The sequence below is a fragment of the Clytia hemisphaerica genome, unplaced genomic scaffold (genome assembly GCF_902728285.1).
Source record: "Clytia hemisphaerica strain Z4C2 unplaced genomic scaffold, Clytia hemisphaerica genome assembly, whole genome shotgun sequence".
NCBI lineage: Eukaryota > Metazoa > Cnidaria > Hydrozoa > Leptothecata > Clytiidae > Clytia > Clytia hemisphaerica.
This window is the reverse complement of record NW_027103721.1, coordinates 1,209,252-1,233,930: the sequence shown is the minus strand read 5'-3', so window position 1 is coordinate 1,233,930 and position 24,679 is coordinate 1,209,252. Positions and strand designations below refer to the sequence as shown.

At 37.8% G+C, this 24,679-nt stretch overlaps 2 protein-coding genes across 2 annotated transcripts; one reads left to right on the top strand and one right to left on the bottom strand.

Moving 5' to 3' along the window:
• Positions 1-19,644: 19,644 nt before the first annotated feature.
• On the top strand, positions 19,645-20,295 carry LOC136804417 (uncharacterized). Its single transcript, XM_067061129.1, has one exon. The coding sequence runs from the start codon at positions 19,645-19,647 to the stop codon at positions 20,293-20,295; it is 651 nt and encodes a 216-aa protein (XP_066917230.1).
• Positions 20,296-21,461: 1,166 nt separating this feature from the next.
• On the bottom strand, positions 21,462-23,279 carry LOC136804416 (uncharacterized). Its single transcript, XM_067061128.1, has one exon. It carries the CDS (start codon positions 23,277-23,279, stop codon positions 21,462-21,464), a length of 1,818 nt encoding a protein of 605 aa, XP_066917229.1.
• Positions 23,280-24,679: the final 1,400 nt, after the last annotated feature.

The window sequence follows — 24,679 nt, the reverse complement described above, 5'->3', positions numbered from 1 at the left end:
TTACTAGATTATCTTCTTTTAGTGTCTACCGAAGGAAAAACTTACTTTGATTTATGATTTATTTTTGATTTATTTTTGAATTATTATTGATTTATCTCCAATTTATGAATAGGAGTAATTTCATGGAAATTTATTTTCAAATTATAACGAACTGATAATCAAAATCATTGGCAAAAAATTAAAAAAAGTTAAAAAGTCAAATTTTTTTAAAAGAGTTTATACTTATTTTTTATTTAATATTTCCCTACTATAGGGGAATATTTGTTAAAACGGCCTTTTTCCGTTTCCCTTTTCGATGTTAATGTTTTCTTTATTCGTGCTGCACATTATGACTAGGCTCTTCAGTCACGTGACTAAAAATGATGATTTTGCCTCTTTTATCTTTAATATGATAGAGATAGAATACTTGAAAAGAGTGGGAACAATAGAGACTGTTGTCAAAGTTTTGATGCTGTCAGCGAGTTATTTCCAGGAGGTCTATTATCTATGAATATAGCACTGCGTTCAACAAAAATACAAAAGGAAATTGATTTCGAGTCGTGTATATGTCAGGTTGGCATCAATACACTCTTAAAGATAGTCAAGAAAAAGATCATATGCCAATTTTTTGGCAGCTCCGACTGGTACATATGCACCATAAAATAACTATATCAAATGTTAAACTTTTTTATTTTTTTACATGAGATTTAAGGAACTGTATACGAAATCTTCAATATGTCATATCACACCCCTTCTGACAGACCCAATGGGACCCCCTCCTATTTGAAGAATTGACAACAATATCATCCCCAGTGGAAACTTATAAGCTAACCTTTCTTCCCATTTTGTATCAACAGACGGTTATCTGGACGGAATTTCCTAACTATTATTTTTCTTCCATGGTCATCTCCAGAGTGCTCAAAGCAAACTTTCCTGATCGGGAAACATGCTACTTTCCTGATTCGAAAAATCTACCTGTTTCGGCAAGTGTTTACCGTTAAGGCATAACTTGCTATCCCAAAATAGTTTTTTTCCAATGTGGAACAGAGATGGCTACAATTAAGATCATAATGTTTTGAGAATTTTGGTTATTTTAACGTTTTTTAAGATCTAAAGTTCCAGCGAGAAAGTTGATTTTGTGCTATCTCTTTAATTTAATCGAATATTTCATTTTGGAAGGGGTTGGCAGACTTACAGGCTATATTCTGAGCCTTATTGGACTATTTTTGAGCTTTTGGGGATCCTCAGATCCTAAGGTCGGAAGTCTTAGGTCTCATGTTAAAACTCAGAGTTAAAACTCTAACCTTCCAACCCTACTTTAGAGCACTTACAAATTTTTTGTTAAACGTCACGCCAAAAAATATTTTGGGATCATGTCGACACCCAAGCCGCTAGAGATACCTCTTTCATAAAATTCATTTTATAACATGAAAATAAAGACATTTCAAGGGGACAGTTTAAGAAATTGACCAACCTTTAAGAAGATAGTGTTTACTTTCTTGATGTATTTTAATTATCAAAACTATCGCGAATGAAGATAAGTACCAGTTCACCTGTTCATACTCTCTTGTAAGGCAATTTCTTTCAAAAATTAAGTTGAACAAATCGGAATCAATAGCTAGTGTTTTCCAGTCTGTAACTAGTCAAAATGATAACTATATTATTTTCGTCTTACAAATTTTGGTGACTATGTTCAAACTGATATCAATTTCAATGTTGATTTATGAATTGATAAAAACACGAAAAAAGGATTGAGAACATCACATAAACTATTCATATATTTATCAATTAATGACATTGTCACTAAATTTACGGTACTTTTTATTTAGATTATTATGAAGCTGCACGTTCAATGTAATATGATTAATATCTTTCTTGCCTGGAACGAAACAAGTGTTTTTATCAGTGTGATGTTTTTCAGTCTAATTTCCGGTTTGAGGCTTGTAAAGATCAAAATGCATTTCCACAAAAGTGGTTCAGTTCATTGTGCTAGGAATCATTTTTGTTGGCTATGGAGGTGGAGCAACTCTATTTTGGATACACACTGTTACCCATAAGAACTCTGAAGTAGACCTTTACTTGACTATGCAGCATTTGACCATGGCATCATGTGCATATAGATGTCAACATTATCCTGATTATCAATTTAAGGTCATACCTACATTTAAGGAGACACTTCCGCTCTCTCAATCAGCAGTCATCCTCTTATTCAGCTTGGGATTCCCAAGTTTTATCAAACAAAACCGCTTAAAAAGCAACACAAAAAGGAAGCAGAAAAGACTCTATTTTTGATTGCCTTGTCATATTCATTATGTATGGGCCCTTTTCAGTTTTCATCATCATTACTCATCGAGCCACATTTGATGGCAGCTAGCTCAACATTTCTCAATTCATTTTGTTCATTCTTAGTACTGAACGGTGGAATCAATTCCTTAATTTACATCCTTCAAAATAAAGCGATTAGGTCATATTACTGCAAAAGATGGTTTAATCCGGGACAATCATGATAACGGTATGACTACTATTTCTTGTTCAATATATTATTACTTTTTTCTTCGCTTCGAATATTTCATAAAGCCCATTATAATTGAAAATGTAAATAGGACATGTTAATTAAAAACTTTTGCATTTATTTGAAGACCATCAATTTTTAGATTTGTTTTCCTCGTTGTCAATTTTTTTCGACATCATTATTCTAACCATACAAAATGTACTTATACTATACACAGTATTTATTGAAAAGTATATTACTTTTACAGTTTACTTTAATTTAAATCACCAGAAGAACTTTTATTTCTAGAGTTCGTCTGCATTATCAGATTGACCTTTGAAGAATTGAAGAATTTTGGTTAACCAAGACAAAGAAATTTGAACAATATGTCGGAGATTTATGATCAACTAGGTAGAAACGAAACATTGCAATCAATAAAACAACCTGACAGAGTAGTTTACACAATAACAATGGTATTGATGACATTACCTAACATTCTCGTGATTGTTGCATTGCTAAAAAGCAAGAGTAAGATGACAAGGACGGGGAAATTGTTCTTACTTATTTGTATTTCAGATACGCTTTGTTTGTTACTGTATTACCTAACGGTTGTTATACCACCGACACTTGACAATATGCTGATTCACATTTCCTTTCTGGTTGGCCTAGGGAGCTATTTCCAATCATGTGGAACACAAATATTTTGTCTTCTATCTGTTCTTAGGCATCTTTCATTTCGAAAACCATTCTGGCGAATAAGGACATCGCTGATGTACAAACTTTTGATTTTCGTTCTGATAAGCAATTTAATTTTCCCAGTTGCTTTCATACTTATGACTTATTACTCAGTAATTAACGACGGTTTCAGTTTATTGGAGATTATATGTGGATTGATTTACATTGTAATTATATCGTCTATTGTTTATCTTAACATCACATCTTATTGGATAGTGAAGCGAGGTGCGTTGAGAAACATAGAAGACGACGAACAGCGAAAAAAGATTCAGAAGAAAAAGCTTAAAGGCATAAATACTCTTTTGATGATCACTGTATTTTATGTTATTTGCAGTTTTCCTAGCACTGTTCGCTTGATCACGAACAAGCCACATAGTTACAGTTTGTTTGGCCAAATGTTAGGACTTCTATGGCTAGCAAACAATGCAATTAATTCAACAATCTATCTAATCAGAACGAGAAACATCAGAAAGTTTTATAGTAAAGTCTTCAAAGATTATATTCAATAAGGTCATCAAGAATTTTTACTTTACAAATTACCTCCTTGAACATGATTGAGATCTTAATCTTAAAATCCTTGTTGACGTTAGAGGTGACTTCAAAGCAACATTCTAAATTAGATAGGGACATCAAACTCTAATATGAAAACTTAGACCAAGATGTAAAAAGATAAGACAATAGCTAAAATAGTCTTATAGGAACTAATCATGATCTTAATTTAGGAAGAATTTACATAACTTATTAAGACTTTACCGCGACATTAAAATGAAGAACCTATGGAAGCCGAGCAAGGCCATAAGCGAGAAAAATTACTTTATTTTAGAGGAATAGTTAATTTAAAGGAAAATGTTTAATTTCAAAGAAAATTGTTTAACTTCCGTGCAAAATATTTAATGTCAGAGAAAATGATATAATTATGTACTATCTTATGTACTGCGTTCAACGTATTTATTCCTCAGCAGGTACGACGCCGGCTTTTTTTCTTCAGAGAAAAATATTTATTTTCAAAAAAGATTTTTTTCAAAGAAAAATAATTATTTTTAAAGAAAAGAAAGAAAACTTTTTCAAAACAGAAAAAAAATTCTCTGAAATTAAATATTTTTTACTGAAATTTAAAGTTTTTTTATGAAATTAAACATTTTAATCTGTAGTTCAGTGTTCAAATACTTCATATGAACAGAAAGTCTAATGAAGAGATTTCATGAGAAGAACTATATATTACAAAAATAGAAAATTGTCTTCGTTAACCTGCTGCTCTTTTAACGCCGAGTTCTTCACATTATCACGAAACATGGAACATTGGAATGTTACATACACAGAAACTATCCATGATATGTATAATCAAATGAAGATTCAGATTGTCGTACAATCAATACTTTTAATACCGAATGTACTTTTGTTGATTGCGTTATTGAAGACAAGAAAGAACAATAATTTGGTTGGAAAATTATTTATTGGAATATGTATCAGTGATAGTTTATTTCTTCTCGGTCACATTATGATGTCTTCTAGTGCATTCTTTTATTTGCAGTATGAACAGATTCACCTCATGCAAGGCTTACTGCTATCAATAACGACATTTCTTCAATCAGTTGGAATAGTAATGTTTACAATTACATCATACTTGAGATATTATTCTTTAAAGGAACCATTCTCATTCATAGATAGTAAAATCATTTACAGATTCATTTCTATGGATTTGATATGTTGTTTGCCACTAGCAATCTGGTATTTCTTTATTTTTTATAACACTCCACTGGAAGATTTAATGGACTTTGAAAAGTCTAAACAAGCAGAACTTTTTCAAAACATATGTGGAAGTTTTAACATTTTTATCATCGTATTTAATGTTATTCTCAACTACTTATCTGGTCGTCACGTCCAAAAGTCTGAAAAGAAAAAAGTAACGATAAAAGGAAGCACTTCCATAGTCTCTATGAATTCAAACTCAACAAAAATGAATTATAGTTGTGATATTGACAATGACAAATCGGCGAAATCGAAATTGAAGGGCGTCAAAACACTAAGTTACATAACTCTATTTTACATTATATGCACCACGCCTCTTATGCTCAAGATGGTTATCAAAAAACCTAGCAGCAATAGTGATGCTGGTAAAGCTTTGTTTTATCTGTATATGTCCAACGTTGCAATCAACTCCTCCATTTATCTAGCTCGAACAAAAGCAGTTAGAGACTTTTACGTAAAGCCTATGTGCAGAATTTGGGAGCAAATCTTTCTTTCATGGAATGGCTAATCAACGTGAAAGAAAAAATGTATTTTACATGGATCACAAATTGAAGGACAAATCCAGATTATTTATTTAACCAAGTATATCATGCACCTATATAATACCTGTAGGCAAAAACAGCCATTTAATAATTCCTGATGTAACACGGTTATTGTACTACGGCTGAATTTTTTTTTCAAATTTTGCTTTGAAAGTTTGATTTTTTTGTTGCTCTTGTTGTTCATTAAAGAAATTTATTAGAATAAAATGTATTTAATAGATTTTATGACCCAAAGTAATTAGGAAAATTATTGAAAAAGAAAAACATTCGAACGTTCAATTATGGGAGTGTTTTATGTGAATCATTTGACTATTTACATAAATTATGTTTTGTTTTTGCCTCTAGGTATATCATAAAACACATATTCAATAGGTTTTCGTTGGTTATTGGATTTATTAACCCTACAGTATATGGCCCCCAAAACGGAGACGGTACTTTAAAACCTGGAAAAGTTTCAGATTCAATCCTAACACATTTCTCTTGAGTCCGAAAAAAGAAAAATATCAAAATTTCATTTTTAACATGGCTAATTTTCTTCTTCCTTGTTTATTCAAAAATTAGTTTCAAAAATTCCTTTTTTTGGACTAAAACCGTCAAAAGTCAAACAAGATTGGAAATTAACTGCTAAAAACTGGGTAACTCTGGAAAGTATAAACATATACCAACTCAGTGGGGGACGTACGGGACTTCGTAATACCGATATACCGATCACTTTTTCTCTCAATTACCGATATACCGATAATTTTTTCGTTCAAATACCGATACCGATCAATTTTTCCCCATTTTTTAAGGTACTCGTCCCCCGGAGGAGGTACTTAGGCAAAAATGGGTGCTTGGTATGTGTGGACGATAAAGGTTGGGTTTTTCATCATCCAAAATTCTCTATATCAATTACAAAACTGTAGCGTGTTGGGTAGGTACAGGCTGGTAAGCAAAAGTAGAATTTTGGCTTAAGGTGCCCCTTGTAGGCTTATTCTGGCGCCCCTTATGGTCGCATTGGTGTACCGAAATTTGAACTTAAAATTTAGGTCATTTTAGAAACATTTAGGAAATGCGAGCGAAGCGAGGAAGAAAAATTTGCGACATTGTTCATCGAGATGGATTGAGTAAAGCCTAGCAGAGGCGTAGCCACGAGTTTCGTTTCGGGGGGGGGGCGAGATGGGAAAATTTTTGGCCTTTTTTAGGGGGAATTTTCAGAGAAAGTTCTTTCAGAGTAAATTTTTCTCTAAGCAAGCTCAAAGTTAGCGAGAATAAAGTCACAAAAAGTGTAGAAAGCATAAAATTTCATGTCGCAGAGAGTAGGCTTTGCAATCTTGGCGCCGCAGGCGAAAATTTTGGTCTAAGAAATATCAAACAGCTTAAAGGAGGCCTTAAAAAAGTCAAAGGTAGCCAGAAAAAGGTCACAAAAACTACAAACCCCTTCACATTCAGTTGGGAAAACTTTGACCTTTTTGGTCAATTATTTTTTTCTTTGGTGGGGGGGGGGCGATCAATTACAGTTTAGGGTAATTTCAAGATTTTGGCGTTCAAAAAAGCTCAACTTGGGGAGGCCTGGCACCCTGTCAAAACGCCAATGGATCGAAAATGGGAGCTTATCAAAGAGTAGAACGTCAATTTAGAGAGCGTCAACTGTATTCACGGCAGAAAAATGGTCATTCACGTGTCAAGCAGACCCCTGGCTGAGCCTCTTGCCTTATCAAAACTGCAGCAATGATTTTTCAAATCGGCGCCCCTGAGTGTTCCTTAATTTGTACTAATTTACGTATGAGGGAGGGATTATTTAGTAGATCAGCGCTCAGAACATATCGTTCATATATAGTAAAGGAGGTTTTGGCCTAATAGAAAATTTTTGAAAGTCAACCAAATAACATAAACTCTAAAAAAGCCATGAATTTGATACTTATCAAGAAGATATCGAAGAAGCTAGTGCGAGCGAAGCGAGCAAAAAAAATTAAATATTTTGTTTTAAATTTTGTGTTCGCCAAATACACTCTTCTCGAGAAAGCATTGCTTGACAGTAATGACTAAACTTTTAATTATGGAAATGTCACTTTAATTGAATCGAAATAATAGACAGACTTTATGTTATGATTCTCTATCACTGACTCTTTTTACAAAGCATTGATGACTTTTTGTAAGTTGTGTTTTCAACGACGGGAATAAAAATATCGACTATGACGCTCATCCAAGATCTTGGATGGTCGTCATGGTTACTTTTGTCTTCGCTGATTGCACGATGAATAGAATCTCGATTCGTCGGCACAGCGTAAATATATGATTTTGAGCTGTGCTTTTCACGGTAGGCCTCGTTCGCAAGCAGAATAATTATTCAACATTCAATTTACATAGACGTAAATGCATTCCCAAAAGAAAGTTATTTTAAAACAAAAGCACGCACATTTACAAAAGATAATTACATGTCAAATGACGCTGAGTTACTTAGACAACAATATTTGAAAACGAGGCCTGGAATGCTTAGTTATGCATCTCGAGAAGAGTGTATTGGTAGATTGTGAAAGAACTTTATTGCGAGCGAAGCGATACCGATGGTTGACCGAAAATACCAAAATACCGACATAAAAATGGGTCTTTTACCGATACCGAGATGATTTTGAAATACCGAGTACCGATCAATTTTTCCTGTAAACGATTTACCGATCTAAAAAAAGGCCAATACCGATGTACCGATATCCCGTACGCCACCCCCCCCCCAACTCAGTAATTCAAAGTTTTTCAGAAAATTCGAAATATTTCACGATAAAATTGACATTAGAGACTGCTAGTATTTTGCACGGGATTTTTGCACTCAGCCTAGCCTGAAACAATTATTGTTTTGGTATGAATTTCTTTTGCAAAATTATCAAAAAACTAATTATTTCATCGTGTCATTAATTTGAGACGTGATTAAGTGATTTTTAACAATTTCAATTTAATTGAATCGACGTTTTGGGGGCCACTAACATTTGTATGAAGATAAAGAGAAAAGTAAATTTTGAATTTGTCAGAAAATTTTTAAATTTTTTAAGTCGTAAAGCATTGCCTTCATACCTAAGGTGGTAGTAATTTAATACCAGTGCTATGCTTTTTGATTAAGGTTTTTCGAAATAACTAAACTTCCGTTTTTGGGATTACCTTTTGGGAAAGAAACTAGACATGTTGAAGCTTATTTCACAAGAAAAACTTTCAACTTCCCTTATTTTCTGAATTCACTAGAAAGATTTCAATTTGGATAGACCACATACTGTATGTGATGTATATTTACCTAAAGACTTGGAAAATATGACGAAAACGTACTAATACTAACACCTTTCTCGCCTAAATAAGGCTTGGAAAATTTGACGACAATTCTGAACTCGAAAAATATATCTTATATTGTACTCTGTACCGTGTGATAACTATTACCTATACAATTACGTACTAATACCGTACTAAAAAACTAAAAAAGGGCCAATCCCGTCACACCATAAAAGTACAAACCCCCCCCCCCCTCCAATGAGGGGAAACCATCCCATATCCTCCCAAGAAGTCATAATTGATGACATCATAAAACTTGAGATTTAAAATTTCTCAAAAAGAACTTATAAAATGAATATGAAATTTTGACCATCTATCAGTTATTGACGTTAGCAAGTTGGTATTGAGTATCTCCAACTTTGAAGAAAAGAATTGTTAGATTTTTCTGATGACGTTAGCAAAAATTGGAAAAAATCGAATTTTTCTGGAAAAATGATGACGTCGACATTGTATAGGTAATAGTTATCACACGGTGCAGAGTACAATATAAGATATATTTTTCGAGTTCAGGATTGTCGTCAAATTTTCCAAGCCTTATTTAGGCGAGAAAGGTGTAGAAAACTCTGAACAAGAAAAATATATCCAATATTATTATACAATTTGTCTTTCTCTATGAAAACGAAAACATTTCTCGGAATAAATTTCGGTAAAAGATACAAAAAGAAAGTTCAAAATACGATTTCTCGCTTACCAGACCCCTTTTTTGAACGTGGTCTTGTATTTGATATACAGCTTTGTACGCGTTTTTAGTCAATCAGATCGTTTATATTTTTCATGTTGATGATCTTGAGTAGTCTTATTCAACCTCTGCATAGTAATAAGTTTAATTTTTCTAGCAGTATCTTCATAAAGAATGGGCTCATAAGATCTTCATTCCATATGATAATATGTTCATCCTACAACATCGGGGAGTCTGAGATACTTTTATCCAAAATGACTTCATTTGTGTTTTTGAAAAGTGGTAGTTTGGTCTAGTTGACATTCATCTCCTTTCTGTAAAATATTACGTGAACATTAGTCCCGTTCTTCCCTGGGGGAGGGGGGCATTCATATATGGTCCGACCCACGGCATGTGCAACCCTTAATTGTAGGTTTTTGAGACCCTCAAGATGACATGTAAGGGTGTACTTTTGATAGAGTGCACTAAAAGGGTCTTCAAAAATCAAACTACACTATAAGGGTTAGAAACGCTCGGTTAAATGAACATGTGATTCAAAAGTATACATGCAGTTGCAAAAGTTTATCTAAAGGTATCTAAAAGCTTGCGTGGTTGAAAATTTCAGAAATCATTGAAGAACGACAATAAAGGTTGAGATGTTGTACGATAGGAATATCAAAGTTTGAATGTGGAATTCTTTAAAACTCACTCGGAACTTTTACTGTAAGTCAAAATTTAGAAATATTAGTCGGAGTCTTTACAAGCTGACGATAATTTTGCCTCTGTTATAACAGATAAATCTTTAATACGATAGAGATAAAAGATAAAAGTAAGAGCAATAGAGACTTTTGTCGAAGTTTGACGCTGACAGTAAGTTATTTCCCCGGGAGGGGGGGTTCTTAGGCAAATGGAGGGTACAGTATGTGCTGCCCTTAAGGGTACCTTTTTTGAATTTCCAAAGTCCCGCCAATAAGGGTCGGAAAAATCAGAAATCAAATTTCAGTCCCACCAAGGGTCGGAAAAATAGGAAAATTTCAACTTTTCACCCCCTGAAAGATCGAGACTTGGTCAAAATTGGTCAAATTTGTCCCGCTAAGGGTTGTAAAATTCCCAAAATTTCCTTTGTTTTCTCATATTTGGTCCCGGTAAGGGTCCAAAGTTCGAAAGTCGGGCGGCACTCCCCGTCAGCTCGCAACCCTAGTACCCCCCGGGGTTATTTCCAGGAGGTATATCATTAAAATTTATTGTTTCATTATATTATTTTAACGTGGTGGCAATGAAGCTAGCACTTACCCTGAGTAACAGAGGTTAAGTTTTCAAAGAATATATTAACCTCTGAAGACCAATAATAGAGATTTTATCGTGCATGTGTCAATCTAATCACTGTAGAAAGAATCAAAGATGAAGAGCAAATATTACCTTATTAATGTCTAGCAGACTGTATCAGTATGCAGTTTACTATCTACGAATTCCCCAGAAACCTCCAAGTGTAATCGAAGTGAGTTTCTTTCGAAAGAAATCTTTTACATGATCATCCCCAAATGTATAACAGTAATTACTAAACTATTAATTATGGAAATGTCACTTTTAATTGAATCGAAATAATGGACAGACTTTATGTTATGATTCTCTATCACTGACTCTTTTGAAAAAGCATTGATGATATTTTTTTGTTGTGTTTTCAACGACGGGAATAAAAATATCAACTTTGAACTTCATCCAAGATCTTGGATGGTCGTCATGGTTACTTTTGTCTTCGTTGATTGCACGATGAATAGAATCTCGATTCGTCGGCACAGCGTCAATATATGATTTTGACGTGTGCTTTTCACGGTAGCTAGCACTGGTTTCAAAAAAATTTAGCGCCCACGCTCTAGGCGGGCGGCCTAGATTCGCTTTCGTTTTGTATAATTTTATAATGACGTATAAGGTAGTGTAATTCATGCAAAAATAATATGATAATCTTCTTGTTTTTATTTTCAGGTATGCCGCCAAACATTGACGTCATCGTGTATGGATTTAGCATGAACAATAGAACCAACAGACTCGACAAAAGGAACAAACAATAAGACGACCTGAGAATCTTACGATGAGGGCGTTTTGTCTTCGCCTGATATCACGCCCACAGAAGACGCTGTTTAAAAAGCGGGGGTAAAAATAGTAAGTAATAGCTTTTGTAAGTGTTTATTTTGCGAAATATATAACCATTTTCTAATATGGTCTACAAACTAGCATTTCTAGAATTTTGATAATGGAAACTTAAATATATAATGAAGTAAAAAAACAAACCATTTCAATTTTATTTATACGTTTGACCCCCGGAAAAATTATGTATTACATATTACGTAACTTTACATTTTCCGACTCGCTAACTCCCAGAGGAATTCTGATTGTAAACCCAATTGGTTAATTTCGGAACATCTTCATAAGGGCAGATAATTTAGAAGTGTCTAGTGGGAAGGTCGTGTGAATTTTTTCATGTCAATTAATTTTGTTGGTTGATGGCTTGTTGAATCTGGCAAGAAAAAAGTAAACAGGTATAGCTTTTTCTAACCAAGGATCTGAGGGATTCGAGCAACACTGCCATAACTCACTGACCTCCTAGGACGAAGTCCACTTAACAATAACTCATCAGAAGCATTTTAAAGAAGAAGAAATTGAAGAAGAAGTAATTGTTTTTTTTAATTTATGGTTGTGGTTACTTTTCCTGTCAAGAACTCAAAAGAAGAGGAGGACATCAAGAAGGGCACTAAAGCAACACAGAATTGTTCTTTACAGAGGACTGGAGTTCGGTGAAGAAGGAGTGGCACGGGAAACTCTGGTGTGGTTTCATTGAATACTGGGACCTGGTTTCTGTTCTGTGAAAACGTTTGACCCGTCTGTTGATAAACCGAGTCTCTGTCCTGTCTGGCTCTTAACGTCTGACCATAACCATTTGAAGCGTTTGACCTGATCCGGACGGAGCTATCCGACCGCTATTTGGCCTGGCTTCCGCTTCTGACCAGCTTGAATAACATCGTAACGTCTGACCGTTTGAACTGTCTGACCTGAACCGCACGGAGCTAACCGACCGCTATTTGGCCTGGTTTCCACCTCTGATAAGTTTGAATAATTGTCTTAAACCACCCTCCCGCCCGCTGCAAACGCCGTCCTCATTCACACCCGCTCCTCCTATTCCGCAAATACTCCAACTATTGTCGCCCGCCACCCACATACACCCCTGCATGTGCATCACCGCCCAGGGGCCTTAACAAACATCGACATACTAAAAATCACACCTGATCGCAGATCACACCAATACACTTGATACAACGTTTACCTATCAAACATACGCATGGGTTGCACAGATCCCCTATCAAATCATACTGAACACATCCAAACTGTTACCGAGAAATATTAGAATATCGTCAAGAATATCCTCATATCTACCATTATGGCGTCTAGTATCGAGCGTCAAATCTCCCAAGCGAAACGCAAGAGAAACGGGAAAAATATTCCATCGGGAAAATGATTCAAGAAATATAAACCCATGTCGCGTCGCGCGGAAGTCGAACAAAGCTGCGATTTCTGAAAGACACCTTGCAGCAAGAGAAACTGACCGCTATCGAAAGACATGAGGACTTCATGCTACTCTTGACCGAAGGACACCCGGAATTTAATGACCGATGGATAAATGACCTATCCATAAGGGTGAACGACTCTTTGGCGAACATTGAGCAATACTTCGTAGACAGAGAAAATGATACTCCTTATTCATCACTATGTTCTGCTGAAACTCAAAAGGCGAGAATCGAATCTTGGAGACAAAGTATTCAATTTTATGAGGATGCAGAAAAGCCCGAAGGATCAGAAGCAGACAACAATAGTGTCATTGAAGCATTCTCGAAATTATATATTGATCCGGCCCACTCCAATAACACTGAAAACCGATCCCGGAACCTGGAAAGGGAATTTTACTTGAAGTGAACCTAACACGACTTCAAAATACCGAAACTAAACTTCATGTATCCGGAGAACACGAAGTAACAAATCCGGACGATACGTCCAAAAGATTAGTCGTAGCCGAAGCAGCAGACGTGTCTGAAGGAACAAGATATCAACCATATGACAGGACGAGGAGGCAAATCCGTTATCTTGAGTCAACATCAAGAGAAGTAAAGTTCAAAAGGAGCCCTCAGGAATGGAAGGACCCCCTTCCTAATCGTTTCCTACAAAGTACTTATATTATTGATAAGTACCCTCCCAAGGATAGACTCAACCCAGATGCTACTCCTTTCCCAGCCACAATCAATAAGTCCAATCGATCTCGGGTCAACCAAACCAACGAAAGACATCGAGATGAGCGTTGTCAGACGAACGATAATCGGGGATCAGTTCGGCAATCACTTATCCAAGAAGGGAAGAGATCCATCGATTCATGGATAGATGGGCTGAACCTCGAGAACTTGAGCGTCCAACCATTGTCCCAAAGCTGTGATATCCAGATACAAATGTTAATACAACAAAGACTGCCTACTCAGATCATACCACAGTTTGATGGCAGTGCAGACCAGTGGGTGACCTTCATCTCGAGTTTCTACGACATGGTGCATCGTCAACCCTACCTTGACAGCTTTCAGAAGAGAACTTACCTTGTACAACATCTCACTGGGGAACTCTCAGGGCGGTAGGAGGTTACCCTAACGATTCACAAGGGTACATCGACTCACTCCAAAGACTCAAATATACTCGGGTGAGTTAGGGCGTGTCTAGATTTTTAAAAATCACAAATCCCGAATCCGCGACCAATAGCACCCATTCTCAGGGATTTACTTATGGATATTTAGATGACCTATACCATAAGGTTTCAGGACCTGGTTGTTACGTAATTTTTAAATATCAACCTAAAAATTAATTATTAAAGAAAGTGTGAATTGTGACGTCATCAAATTATGACGTCATAAATCGTAAATTAGCTCTAACTCTTTAAGTACATGTCGAATTTTTGTCAAATGTGGACCAAAGATGCATCTTAATGGTGCCGAACTTTTCAATGAAAAATTTTTGGAAAATTTTGATGACGTCAGCAAAAAATGCAAAAAATCGAAAAATACAATCTTTTCAAATTATTTTTTCAAAAAGTTACATTTCAGTTAGATGCATCTTTGGTTCAAATTTGGGAAAGATTAGAGATGTATTTTTAATATTACACAGTCAGGAACTATTGCAAATTAGGCTATGTTCACCGATTCTGGCCTAACCTGGATACGATGGCTTAATTAAGCCAGAAATTGTAGCCTAATTATCTAATTATGCTGGAAGGAACAAAATTCTAATTTTTTACTTGGATTTCAAAATCCGCTTCAATATTTAGCTTAAAATGTCAAATTCTTATTTATTTGAATAAGTTCCGAATGTTTTTTGCGTAAAATTTGAGCGGACTGAGAAAATATTCAGTTTTTAAATATTATGCTGTTTCAGCAAAATTATGTTTACATATATACAGCAGTGCAGTCGAAATTATTTCAAGGTTAATGTAAACAAACGTAATCCGAACTTTGCTTTAGAAACATGTTTTATCTATCTATTTGTTATCTTCATAATAAACTTGTTTTGCACACTTTTAGATTTTATAAACAACCTTGTCAGCTATAATATATAAAAAAACGTAAAAAAGACCTTCCTCAATTTAAATATTTAATCAATCTATCAAGTGTAAACTTAATATCTTAATAAAATATCTTTAAGATCAGCAAAACAAAAAAACTATACTTAAAGCCCACGATAACAACAATATATTATGATACTAAGATTTTTCATTTTTTCAGACAAAAAATGGCGCGCTGCATGTAGAACTTAAATCGGCTTAATTTGGCTATCATGGCCAAATTAGATTAATTTTAATAAGATAATCACATCTTTTCACTCCGCTCTAAAAAGAGAAAAGTTTTTCGCTTTAAATACTCTTCTTAGTACAAGTAACAAGTCCATGTAGTAAGATTGACGCGGATTTTACTTGTTCTCAAGATATTTAGGTTTGAATATTTCATATATCCAAATTAAGCCATTAATATCCTAACTAGGATATAAATTCTGGCCTAATTAGGCGAACATCCTAGTTTGGTCATCATAACCTAATTTGCAATAGTTCCTGACTGTTCAATATTATAGCGTTTATACGATTCATGACGTCACAAAATTCCATCAAAATATGATGTCATGATTACAATTCCTTTAATTATAGATTTTTGGGGTGATATTTAATTACGTAACAACCTGGTTCATAAACTTCAAGGTATAGAGGTACTTTAGAGCCCTAAGTGGATCTCTGAATCTGGCTGCTATTGGTAGCGAAAACTTAGGGTAAACTGTTAGGTTTTTGAGACTTGCCCTAAGTCACTCGAGTATGTTTGGCAATCCCTCCATAGTTGCACAAGCAACCATCAAGAAGGTGACAAACGGTTCCCAACTATCTGACGACACAGAGACTATGAGCGACTTTTACTATTCGCTGTCAGAATGTGTCAATACACTGAAGAAGATGAGCTACATTGCAGACATCCACAGTACTTTGGTGTTACGTCAAACGCTCCGGCGCCTTCCTGGTCGTTACTTGCTTAAATGGGCGAAGCATTCTTTCAGGATAAGAAAGAAGGAGGAGCCAAATCTATGTCATGTCGAAAAATGGCTTCAAGACAGAATCATGGCAGCCAAAGACCCATACTTGCCTTCACCTAAGAAGTCAAAGTTCAATGGCCATGTTGGAGGGAACAATAGAGATGATGAGAGGAAAATTGTCTGATCGCCCTGTGGCGAGAACCACAAGATATACCAATGTGAGGAATTCAAAAGGAAATCGCCGTAAGGGAAACTCGAGACAGTCAAGTCGAAACTCTTGTGCTTCAACTGTCTACAGAAAGGACATGGTGTTAGGGATTGCATGGTAAGAAGGAATTGTTCTGCGCCCGATTGCGACAGAAGACATCACACTTGGCTCCACAAAGCCTTGTCCAAGAACTCAGACCAAGTTCCGAAGAGAGGGAATGGAGAACAAACGCAGTCTCAGGTTCACACAGACCCAGACCAAGCTTCAAAGGAAGAAGTCAGAGAGCAGGGGCAGCCTCCGGACTCCCATTCAGAGGGGAAACTTTTTCTCCAGATCGTTCCTGTGATGATACTGAACAAGCATCGACAATGGGTCACCACATATGCTCTCTTAGATAGTGGCAACCAGTGTACGCTGATCAAAAAGAGTCTTTGTAACAAGTTGGGGCTCAGGAGACGTATGGAGACGATCAAGATCAGTACTATAAAGGATCACGAAGGCATCAGGGTCAAGACTCTGAGTATATCAATATCTTCGGAGGACAAAGGGTTCAGAGCAGAAGTGGAGAGCGTCCATTCCATCGAAGATTCGAAGTTCCGCATGCCAAGCCAAGCAATACCAAATGACATAGCAGAGAGCAGAAAATGGCAGTATATCAAAGGACTGAACATAGCAAATGTGACGTCAGGCCAAGTGGAGATGTTGATCGGAGCTGATGTTCCAAAGGCTCTAATATCATCTGAAGTGAAGTTTGGAGGTCACGGTTTGCCACTCAAAGACAAGCGACGACAAGGGAGGAGCCAAAACCAAAAGGGTTTTGACAGCACATCTTCAAATAGATGTGGAAGATTCACTCGACAGACTTGTGAGAGACTTCTGGGAAGCAGAATCTTTCGGCACCAAGATACAAGAAACTAGACCATTGTCGATCCAAGACCGTCAAGCCATAGAGAGATTGGATGAAGAGACTGTTGTAAAGGATGGTCATTACGTAGTTCCAATGTTATGGAAGAGATCGGTCACACTTCCGAACAGCTATGTACAAGCTTAACGACACCTCAATAGTTTGTCCAAACGCCTGAGAAATGACTCTGATTTCTTCAGAATGTACCAGAACAACATCACAAGTTACCTAGAGAAGGCTATGCCCGAAGATTCGACGTTTCCGAAGTAGAGGAACACACGGACAGAACATGGTATCTCCCACATCATGGCGTTATTGAAACTCATAAACCGGGAAAGATACGAACCGTCTTTAATGCTGCGGCAGAAGTTGCGGGTACCAGCCTCAATAAGAGTCTGTTCACAGGTCCGGACCTCCTAAACCGTTTGATAGGTATTCTTTTGCGATTCCGAAGATATAAGGTCGCTTTCACGGCTGACATCGAAGCCATGTTCCACAGAGTCTACTTAAACGAGGAAGATACAGATGATGTTCGCTTCCTTTGGAGGGATGATCCTAGCTCAAAATCACCACCTGAACACTACAAGATGTTAGTTTATATCTTTGGAGCAACTGATTCCACTTGCTGCTCCGCCTATGCCTTGAGAAGAGCCGCTCTCGATCAACAACAAGATTTCTCAGATAGAGTGATAGAGACGGTGCTTAAATCGTTTTACGTCGACGATCTATTGAAGTCAGTACAAACAACAGAAGAGACAAACAAAACATTTCTCCCCTGATCCGGCTTCTAGACAATAGAGGCTTCAGAGTTACGAAGTTCAATAGCAACTCAGTCGAGTTCCTGAAGAATATCCCTGAAGAAAGAAGGGCAAAGGAAAACATCACCTCGCTTAAGATCGACGATAAGCCAGCGGTCTCACGTGCTCTTGGCGTCCGCTGGAACCTGACCAAAGATTGTTTCTACTTCCATTCGGTCGAACCTTCTGCTAATAACACCAAAAGAGGGATACTAAAGACAACCTCAACCGTCTACGACCCTTTGGGCCTACTAACGCCATTCACCTTGAAGGCAAGATTGATACTACAAGAACTCTGGAGAGCAAAGTAATCCTGGGATGATCCAATCGATGATAATCTCGCAAAGGAGTGGAATCGATGGCTCGAGGAACTGCGGCAGATCGGTACTATCGAGGTAACTCGCTCTCTCGACATCAATGGTTACAAGCTTCGACTCCACACTTTCTGTCATGGTTCCGAAAAGGCTTTCTCGGCTTGACGTGAGAGTCAATCGAGGAGGAGGAGTGACGTGTAACTTACTGATGACGAAGTCTCGTGTTGCCCCACTTAAGAAGATTACCTTGCCAAGGCTTGAGCTCCAAGGTGCAGTGATGGCTGTACGTTTGCATCAAACAATCGTTGATGAAGCTGAGATGACTTTCAGTGCCATCCACTTTTGGACGGATTCCATCCTTAACCTCCAGTATATTTCAAATGTTTTCGTAAGCAACAGGGTCTTCGAAATAAGAGAGAAGTCAGAACCCGATCAGTGGCACCACATCCAAGGGAAGCAAAACCCATCTGACTTGGGAACAAGAGAAACAAATATTCACCGGTTGACATCAGATCCCATCTGGTTCAAGGGACCAGAGATCCTCTACAGGCCAGAAGAATCTTGGGGAGAGACAACGATCCCTGATATCGACCCAGATGATGAGGAAATCAGAAGGGAGACAATGAATCTAAACATCAAAACTCACACGATTTTCAAAGTGGACGAGGTTGACCAGGACAATTGCCTGGATAATTCGACTTCAACTCAAGAAGAAAGCACAAGGAGAAGCATCCCAAGACACATTGACCCCTGCAAAGGAGCTGGATAAGAAACCCCAGCAAGAGAGAAGCTTAACAACAGACGAAGAGAGACGAGGACGGAACGAAGTTATGAAACTAATCCAGCAAGAGATATTTCAAGAAAACTACAAGGTAGCTTCTTCAACCACAACAACAACAGAGTCGAAGGAAGTGCTCGACGAAGTCTGCCACCCAGCCTCACCAAAAACAGCAGAGATGAAGGAAGCACCCAAGGAAGGCTGTCATGCAGCTTCCCCAACACCAACAAAGACGAAGGATGAACTCCAAGAAGCATCCGTAACAAAAACAAGCCACTTTGCAAAGAATAAAAGGGGTCCACTTGTGAGGCTCGACCCTTTCCTAGATAATGAAGGTATTCTCAGGGTCGGTGGAAGATTGAAGAATAGCACACTCCCGTTTGCATCGAAACATCAAATCATCCTTCCTGGGATAAATCCAGCTGTGAAGCTTCCCGTGCGTCACTATCACGAAATCAATCAGCACCCAGGGAAACAGTACCTCCTATCCCTCTTGAGGCAGGAATTCTGGATAACTAAAGGAAAATCAATCGTCAATGCTGTGACTCGTCAGTGCGTTACTTGTCAACGACACAAATCATAACAAATGGAAGTTAAGATGGCTGACCTACCAATCGATAGAATCAAGACGTCAACGCCACCATTTTTCCAGACGGGGGTCGACTTTTTTGGTCCAATTGAAGTCAAGATCCTGGGAAGTCGCATCAAACGATGGGGATGTATCTTCACCTGCTTGACGACAAGGGCAGTTCACCTTGAAGTTGCACCGTCATTGAGCACGGACGATTTCATCAATGTACTTGAAAGGTTCATAAATCGTAGATGCAACCCAGATTTCATTCTTTCCGATTGCGGGACAAACTTTCAAGGCACCACCAACGAGCTCAAACGAGAGCTTGAGCGAATGGATCAAATGAAGATTGATCAGTCAATGAGGAGGAGGTCAATCACCTGGAAGTTCAATCCTCCAAACGCACCCTACATGGGTGGAGCGTGGGAAAGATTAGTTCGGAGTGTGAAGACGAGCCTTAAAGTGATACTTGCGGACCAATCGGTAAGCGATTTTACTCCGATTACTGTATTCACCGAAGTCGAAGCTCTTGCTACCAGTCGTCGTCTTACAAACCTTAGTGACGATGTTAACGATCTTGAACCTCTTACACAAAGTCATTTTCTGATTGGACGAGCGAGCAACAACCTTCAACCTTGTGTCATTTACGAAAAGGAGATGACATTCAGGAAACGTTGAAGACAAGTACAAGCGATCACAAACCAATTCTGGGGACGTTGGCAGAGGGAGTACCTAACAACACTTACGACGAGGAACAAATGGACTACGGACGTACATGACAAGCTGAAGATGGGGCAGCTTGTGCTTTATTCGGACGAGCAACTAATGACGAGAGGCACGTGGCAGTCAGCGAGGATCGAACTACTTGTGACGAGCGACGACGGTAGAACCAGAACGGTCGAGATTCGCACCAAGGACGGGACGTATGTTCGGCCAATACGAAAGCTGGCTCCGTTGGAACTCTCCGATTGATAAACGTTTATGCACTTTGAGGGTAATGGTGAACCTTGTGTTAACGTAGAACTGACACTTTAAACATGGATTGTTTGGCTGAGGTTGCTTGATTGGATGCCATATTGTTGAAAGATATGTCCTTTCAAGGAGGGGAGTGTTACGCAACTCAGCTCCCAATAAATTCTTAATTGGTTTATTTCATTGATCAACTTGGGGAATGACGTAATTCCCGTGAAATTATAATTGTAGCTTTTCTATTGTTACGCAGTTTTATACATAATGACCCTAGAGAATATCATTTGCTATATATTCGTAGATTTTTTAGAGATCATTCTGCTTGTCAGGATGAGTTTTGATTTACATTAATAGAGAGAGGACATGTATGTAAAGGAAAGGAGTTGACTTTGAGCTGACTTATGAGATGTCACCTTATACAAAGTAAATACTTATCTTACTATACTAAATGAGTTTATGAAAAATGTCTGTAACGCTAGCCCAGTAACATATGTTAAGGTTTCTAAAATTTGAACGCCGCGGCTGGAAAACCTATCCACCTTCGATACAAAAAGTCTCGCGCTAAGTTTGACAAGCGTAGAAAACTCGGATTAGAGAAGACTCTACACTGCTATTTGTAAATTTTTTTTTATTATTTGTAAATTTTATAGAATAAAGCTATTTGTAAACCAAGAGATAAACATTAGAATAAATATAAATATTATAAGACTAAATTAGTTAAAAACGAATAATAAGAGGCAAACAAATCAAGTATCACAAATCCACATCATAAGGATAGTGGCATAACCTTGCGGTCACGCCGGGCGGTTAACGAGAATGCAAAAGTCTTAAAAAAAAAAAAAATCTCAAAATCGACGAATAATAAGAGAGATTGACTAAAAATTTCTCCTAGTAGATTCATGAATTTCAATCTCATTCATATCAATGTTCAATTTCCTAACAGTTCTCGATCCACGTAAGCATAGGATAGCTGATCGTAGCAAGCAATATGAGAGCTTAGTTCTCAACCAATTCAACATGATACCAAATTCAATGTCTTTTTTGTCTGAGAGCTTCTTTGCAAGGGTCGTGATGATCATTTCCGTTTCTCTTCCTTGTCCTCCGTACGGAGACATAACGAACGGGCTGAACGAACCATGCTCGACTGTGATGATTCGGTTGTTGTACTTCCGCTTTTTCTCTTGTTCGTTCGATCGGAATGTGTTTTGAAGTTTCTGGTTAAGGTGACTTTTTGCGAATGGATTTGTGATCCTTACGTCAAAGAATGCAAGTTGTCCCCTTTGCCAAAAACTTCTGGCTGACACGTCAAGTCGGGCTTCGTCTGTTTTGTTGGAGCTGTTTGGTAGTGATTCTCCAGTTAGAGGTTGTAGGTGAGGTTCGATGGAGACGTCAGTGTGTACTTGTGAAAGGAGGTTGGCCAAGAGGTTTCTCATCTCGTCATGGCGTTGGTGGATGAAACCTCCTTTCGGACACGAAAGGGCATGGTCGACATCGAATCGAAGGCCACATGCACAATTGATCGGAAGGTATTTCGGTGTCCATCTGTACCTCAAGCAAAGGGCATCAACATATTCTCTTTTGTTCAGACAGAAACCTTCGCTTTCAACCGGTATGATCGTCAACCAGCTTGAAGCACCTTTGCAAGAAGCGAGTTCGTTTGCTTTTCGCTGCTCAACGCTCATCCTCTCCCTAAGTACATTCAACGTATCGTTTTCTCGATCTTCCTTCGACTTGGTGATTTCTCTCTTGACTTTAGCGTCGTCAGGTATGTCGACGTTGCTTGCGTTTTGGTTCTTTATTCGGCTGGACAGGTTGGAAGTTACTTTCTGTGAGCTGGAGAATTCTGTTATTGACCACGTGGTAAAGATAGGGATTGAAAAACCGCCTTTTCTTGGTGGCAGTGATAGTAAAAGGCGCTCATCGGCGGAGCAATGGTGACCATCGGTGATAGCTGGAATGAATATCGTGTCGAGGATAAGGTCGAAAGGTGCAAGGTATTGGTGCATATCAGGGATTGTTCGGATGTGGTATGTGAGTTTGTGCTTGAAGCCAGCGATGAAAGCTACGTGGGCGGATTGCGGTTCGGACTTGGCAATATCACACAGTACTTTTAGCTGAGAGCACCACTGTTGGACAAGCCCGTTCACGTATTCATCTTTTCCTTCTGCTCTTCCAATGAAGCCACCAAGGTATTTTCGTCCAGAGGTTGTCAGTTTGATGTCGGTACCTTCAAAAGTTTCACGGGCCTTCTCAAGCTTGCTTTCTTTGACGATGAGCCACGATTTCGAAGGCTCCGGGTAGTAGCCAAAGGATGGACCAAAAGAAACGACTTTTTCCCACCAATCTCGGACGCGATCGAGTTTACCTGCACCACCCAAATCGTCAGCAAAGGCTACCTGCTGCACCGACTCGTTGTTGTTGATAGCATCCATAAGTGGTAATATACCAATGGCGTACGATGGCATTGACATTGGGTCGCCTTGCGTGGTTCCTTCAGTTGATGAGATTTCTAGTCCTCCCTGTACAAATAAGCGCGAAGGAGCTTTGTAACAGTTCGAAACATATGTTGCCAAGACGGGACAAAGATACGGTATATTGTGAAGAAGGACCTTTCGATTGATTAAATTGAATGCATTCCTGGCGTCAACAAGAAGAAGTGCATCGGTCTCTTCTTCTTCGAAGATCTCCCTCATGGCGTTTGTAAACGAAAAAAGTTCTGACGTCAATTTCATAAAAAGTACTGCGACGTCACAAAGTTTCAAATAAAAACGTGTGGCATTTTTGTTACACTGTTTCGAATTATTTTATATCAACAAGCGCAACAAAATCCAATATTGTTGTTTGATGATTAAACTTCGTCTAACATTATTTAAAAAGGTTTCAATGTTGGTTGCATTGCATATGCGCCGGTTTTGAGCTGTCTGCATGTGAAGCCAACAAACGGGAAAACCTTCAGTGCTCAATCGCAAAGCGCGAGCCTCTCATTCACAACTAAGGCTTTTTCGTTCCTAAAAGCAACCCTCTCACCACCTCAGACACCTTTGGGCGTCTGCAACGACGGGTACCCTCGATAATTTTGACAGGGTCACTATGGAATTTCATTGAACACAAACTTCCGTTATCTTAAAAAGTCATACCATCGAGGCTTACAGACACAAAATTTTGACTAATGTAGAAAGTCTAGAAGTATAATTTTTATTATTATATTCGGCATTTTAAGCCAAAACGATGTCAGGCATTAACCCACATTATAGTATTTTAAAGGCTTTGGATGTGCAAGCAAAACCGTTAACCGGCGTTTGCGACGACGGGAACCGTCTAGTATAAATACTGAATTGATTGATACTTTACAGAGCTACTTTACAGAGATACTTTACTACCAATTATATTCACCTATGAGATTATGAATTGTTACTAATTTATCGACTGCATAGAGAAGATATTATACAATAAAGATAGCTATTAATATTGTCCATAACTCACTGACCTCCTAGGACGAGGTCCACTTAACAAAGCTTATTTCCTCGTTTTTCGAAATTTGGAGTTCGGGCGAGAAATTCGGCTTTGGACGATGTCTTAAATTTAATCGAATATTTCAATTTGACTCGGGTTTATAGATTTCCAGGCTATATTATGAGCCTTATTGAACCATTTTTGAACTTTTTGATCCTCAGATCCTAAGGTCCTAAAGTTTTAAGTATTATGTGAAAACTCAGAGTTAAAACTCTACCTTCCAACCTTCTCAAATATTACGACCATGATGTACATAAGATCTTAAGGAGCTGCATACGATATCTTCAATATTCGTCTTTGAGAAGAAACTGGTGAAACCTTGAAGAAGAAAGTATACATGGTCGGCTGGCTGTCACAAAGATACCTTTTGTGCCACACACCCATGATTTTCTTTCAAAGTTTCCTCTTCAGAATGGAAGTGATATTTGACTTTTTTCAGGGATAAAAAGCTAAAGGATGTTGCACCATATCAACACCAGTGAGAACGGATGCTTCGTGCAGTGTTTGTTTGTTTGCGATTTCTATAAAGGCTCGTTTCAATGAAAAAGGTAAAATCAGCAAGACACTCCAACATTGAAAT

What these genes read in the sequence shown, in the direction of transcription:
- LOC136804416 (XM_067061128.1), bottom strand. Translation starts at nt 23,279, where the DNA reads ATGAGGGAGATCTTCGAAGAAGAAGAGACCGATGCACTTCTTCTTGTT.
- LOC136804417 (XM_067061129.1), top strand. Translation starts at nt 19,645, where the DNA reads ATGGCTGACCTACCAATCGATAGAATCAAGACGTCAACGCCACCATTT.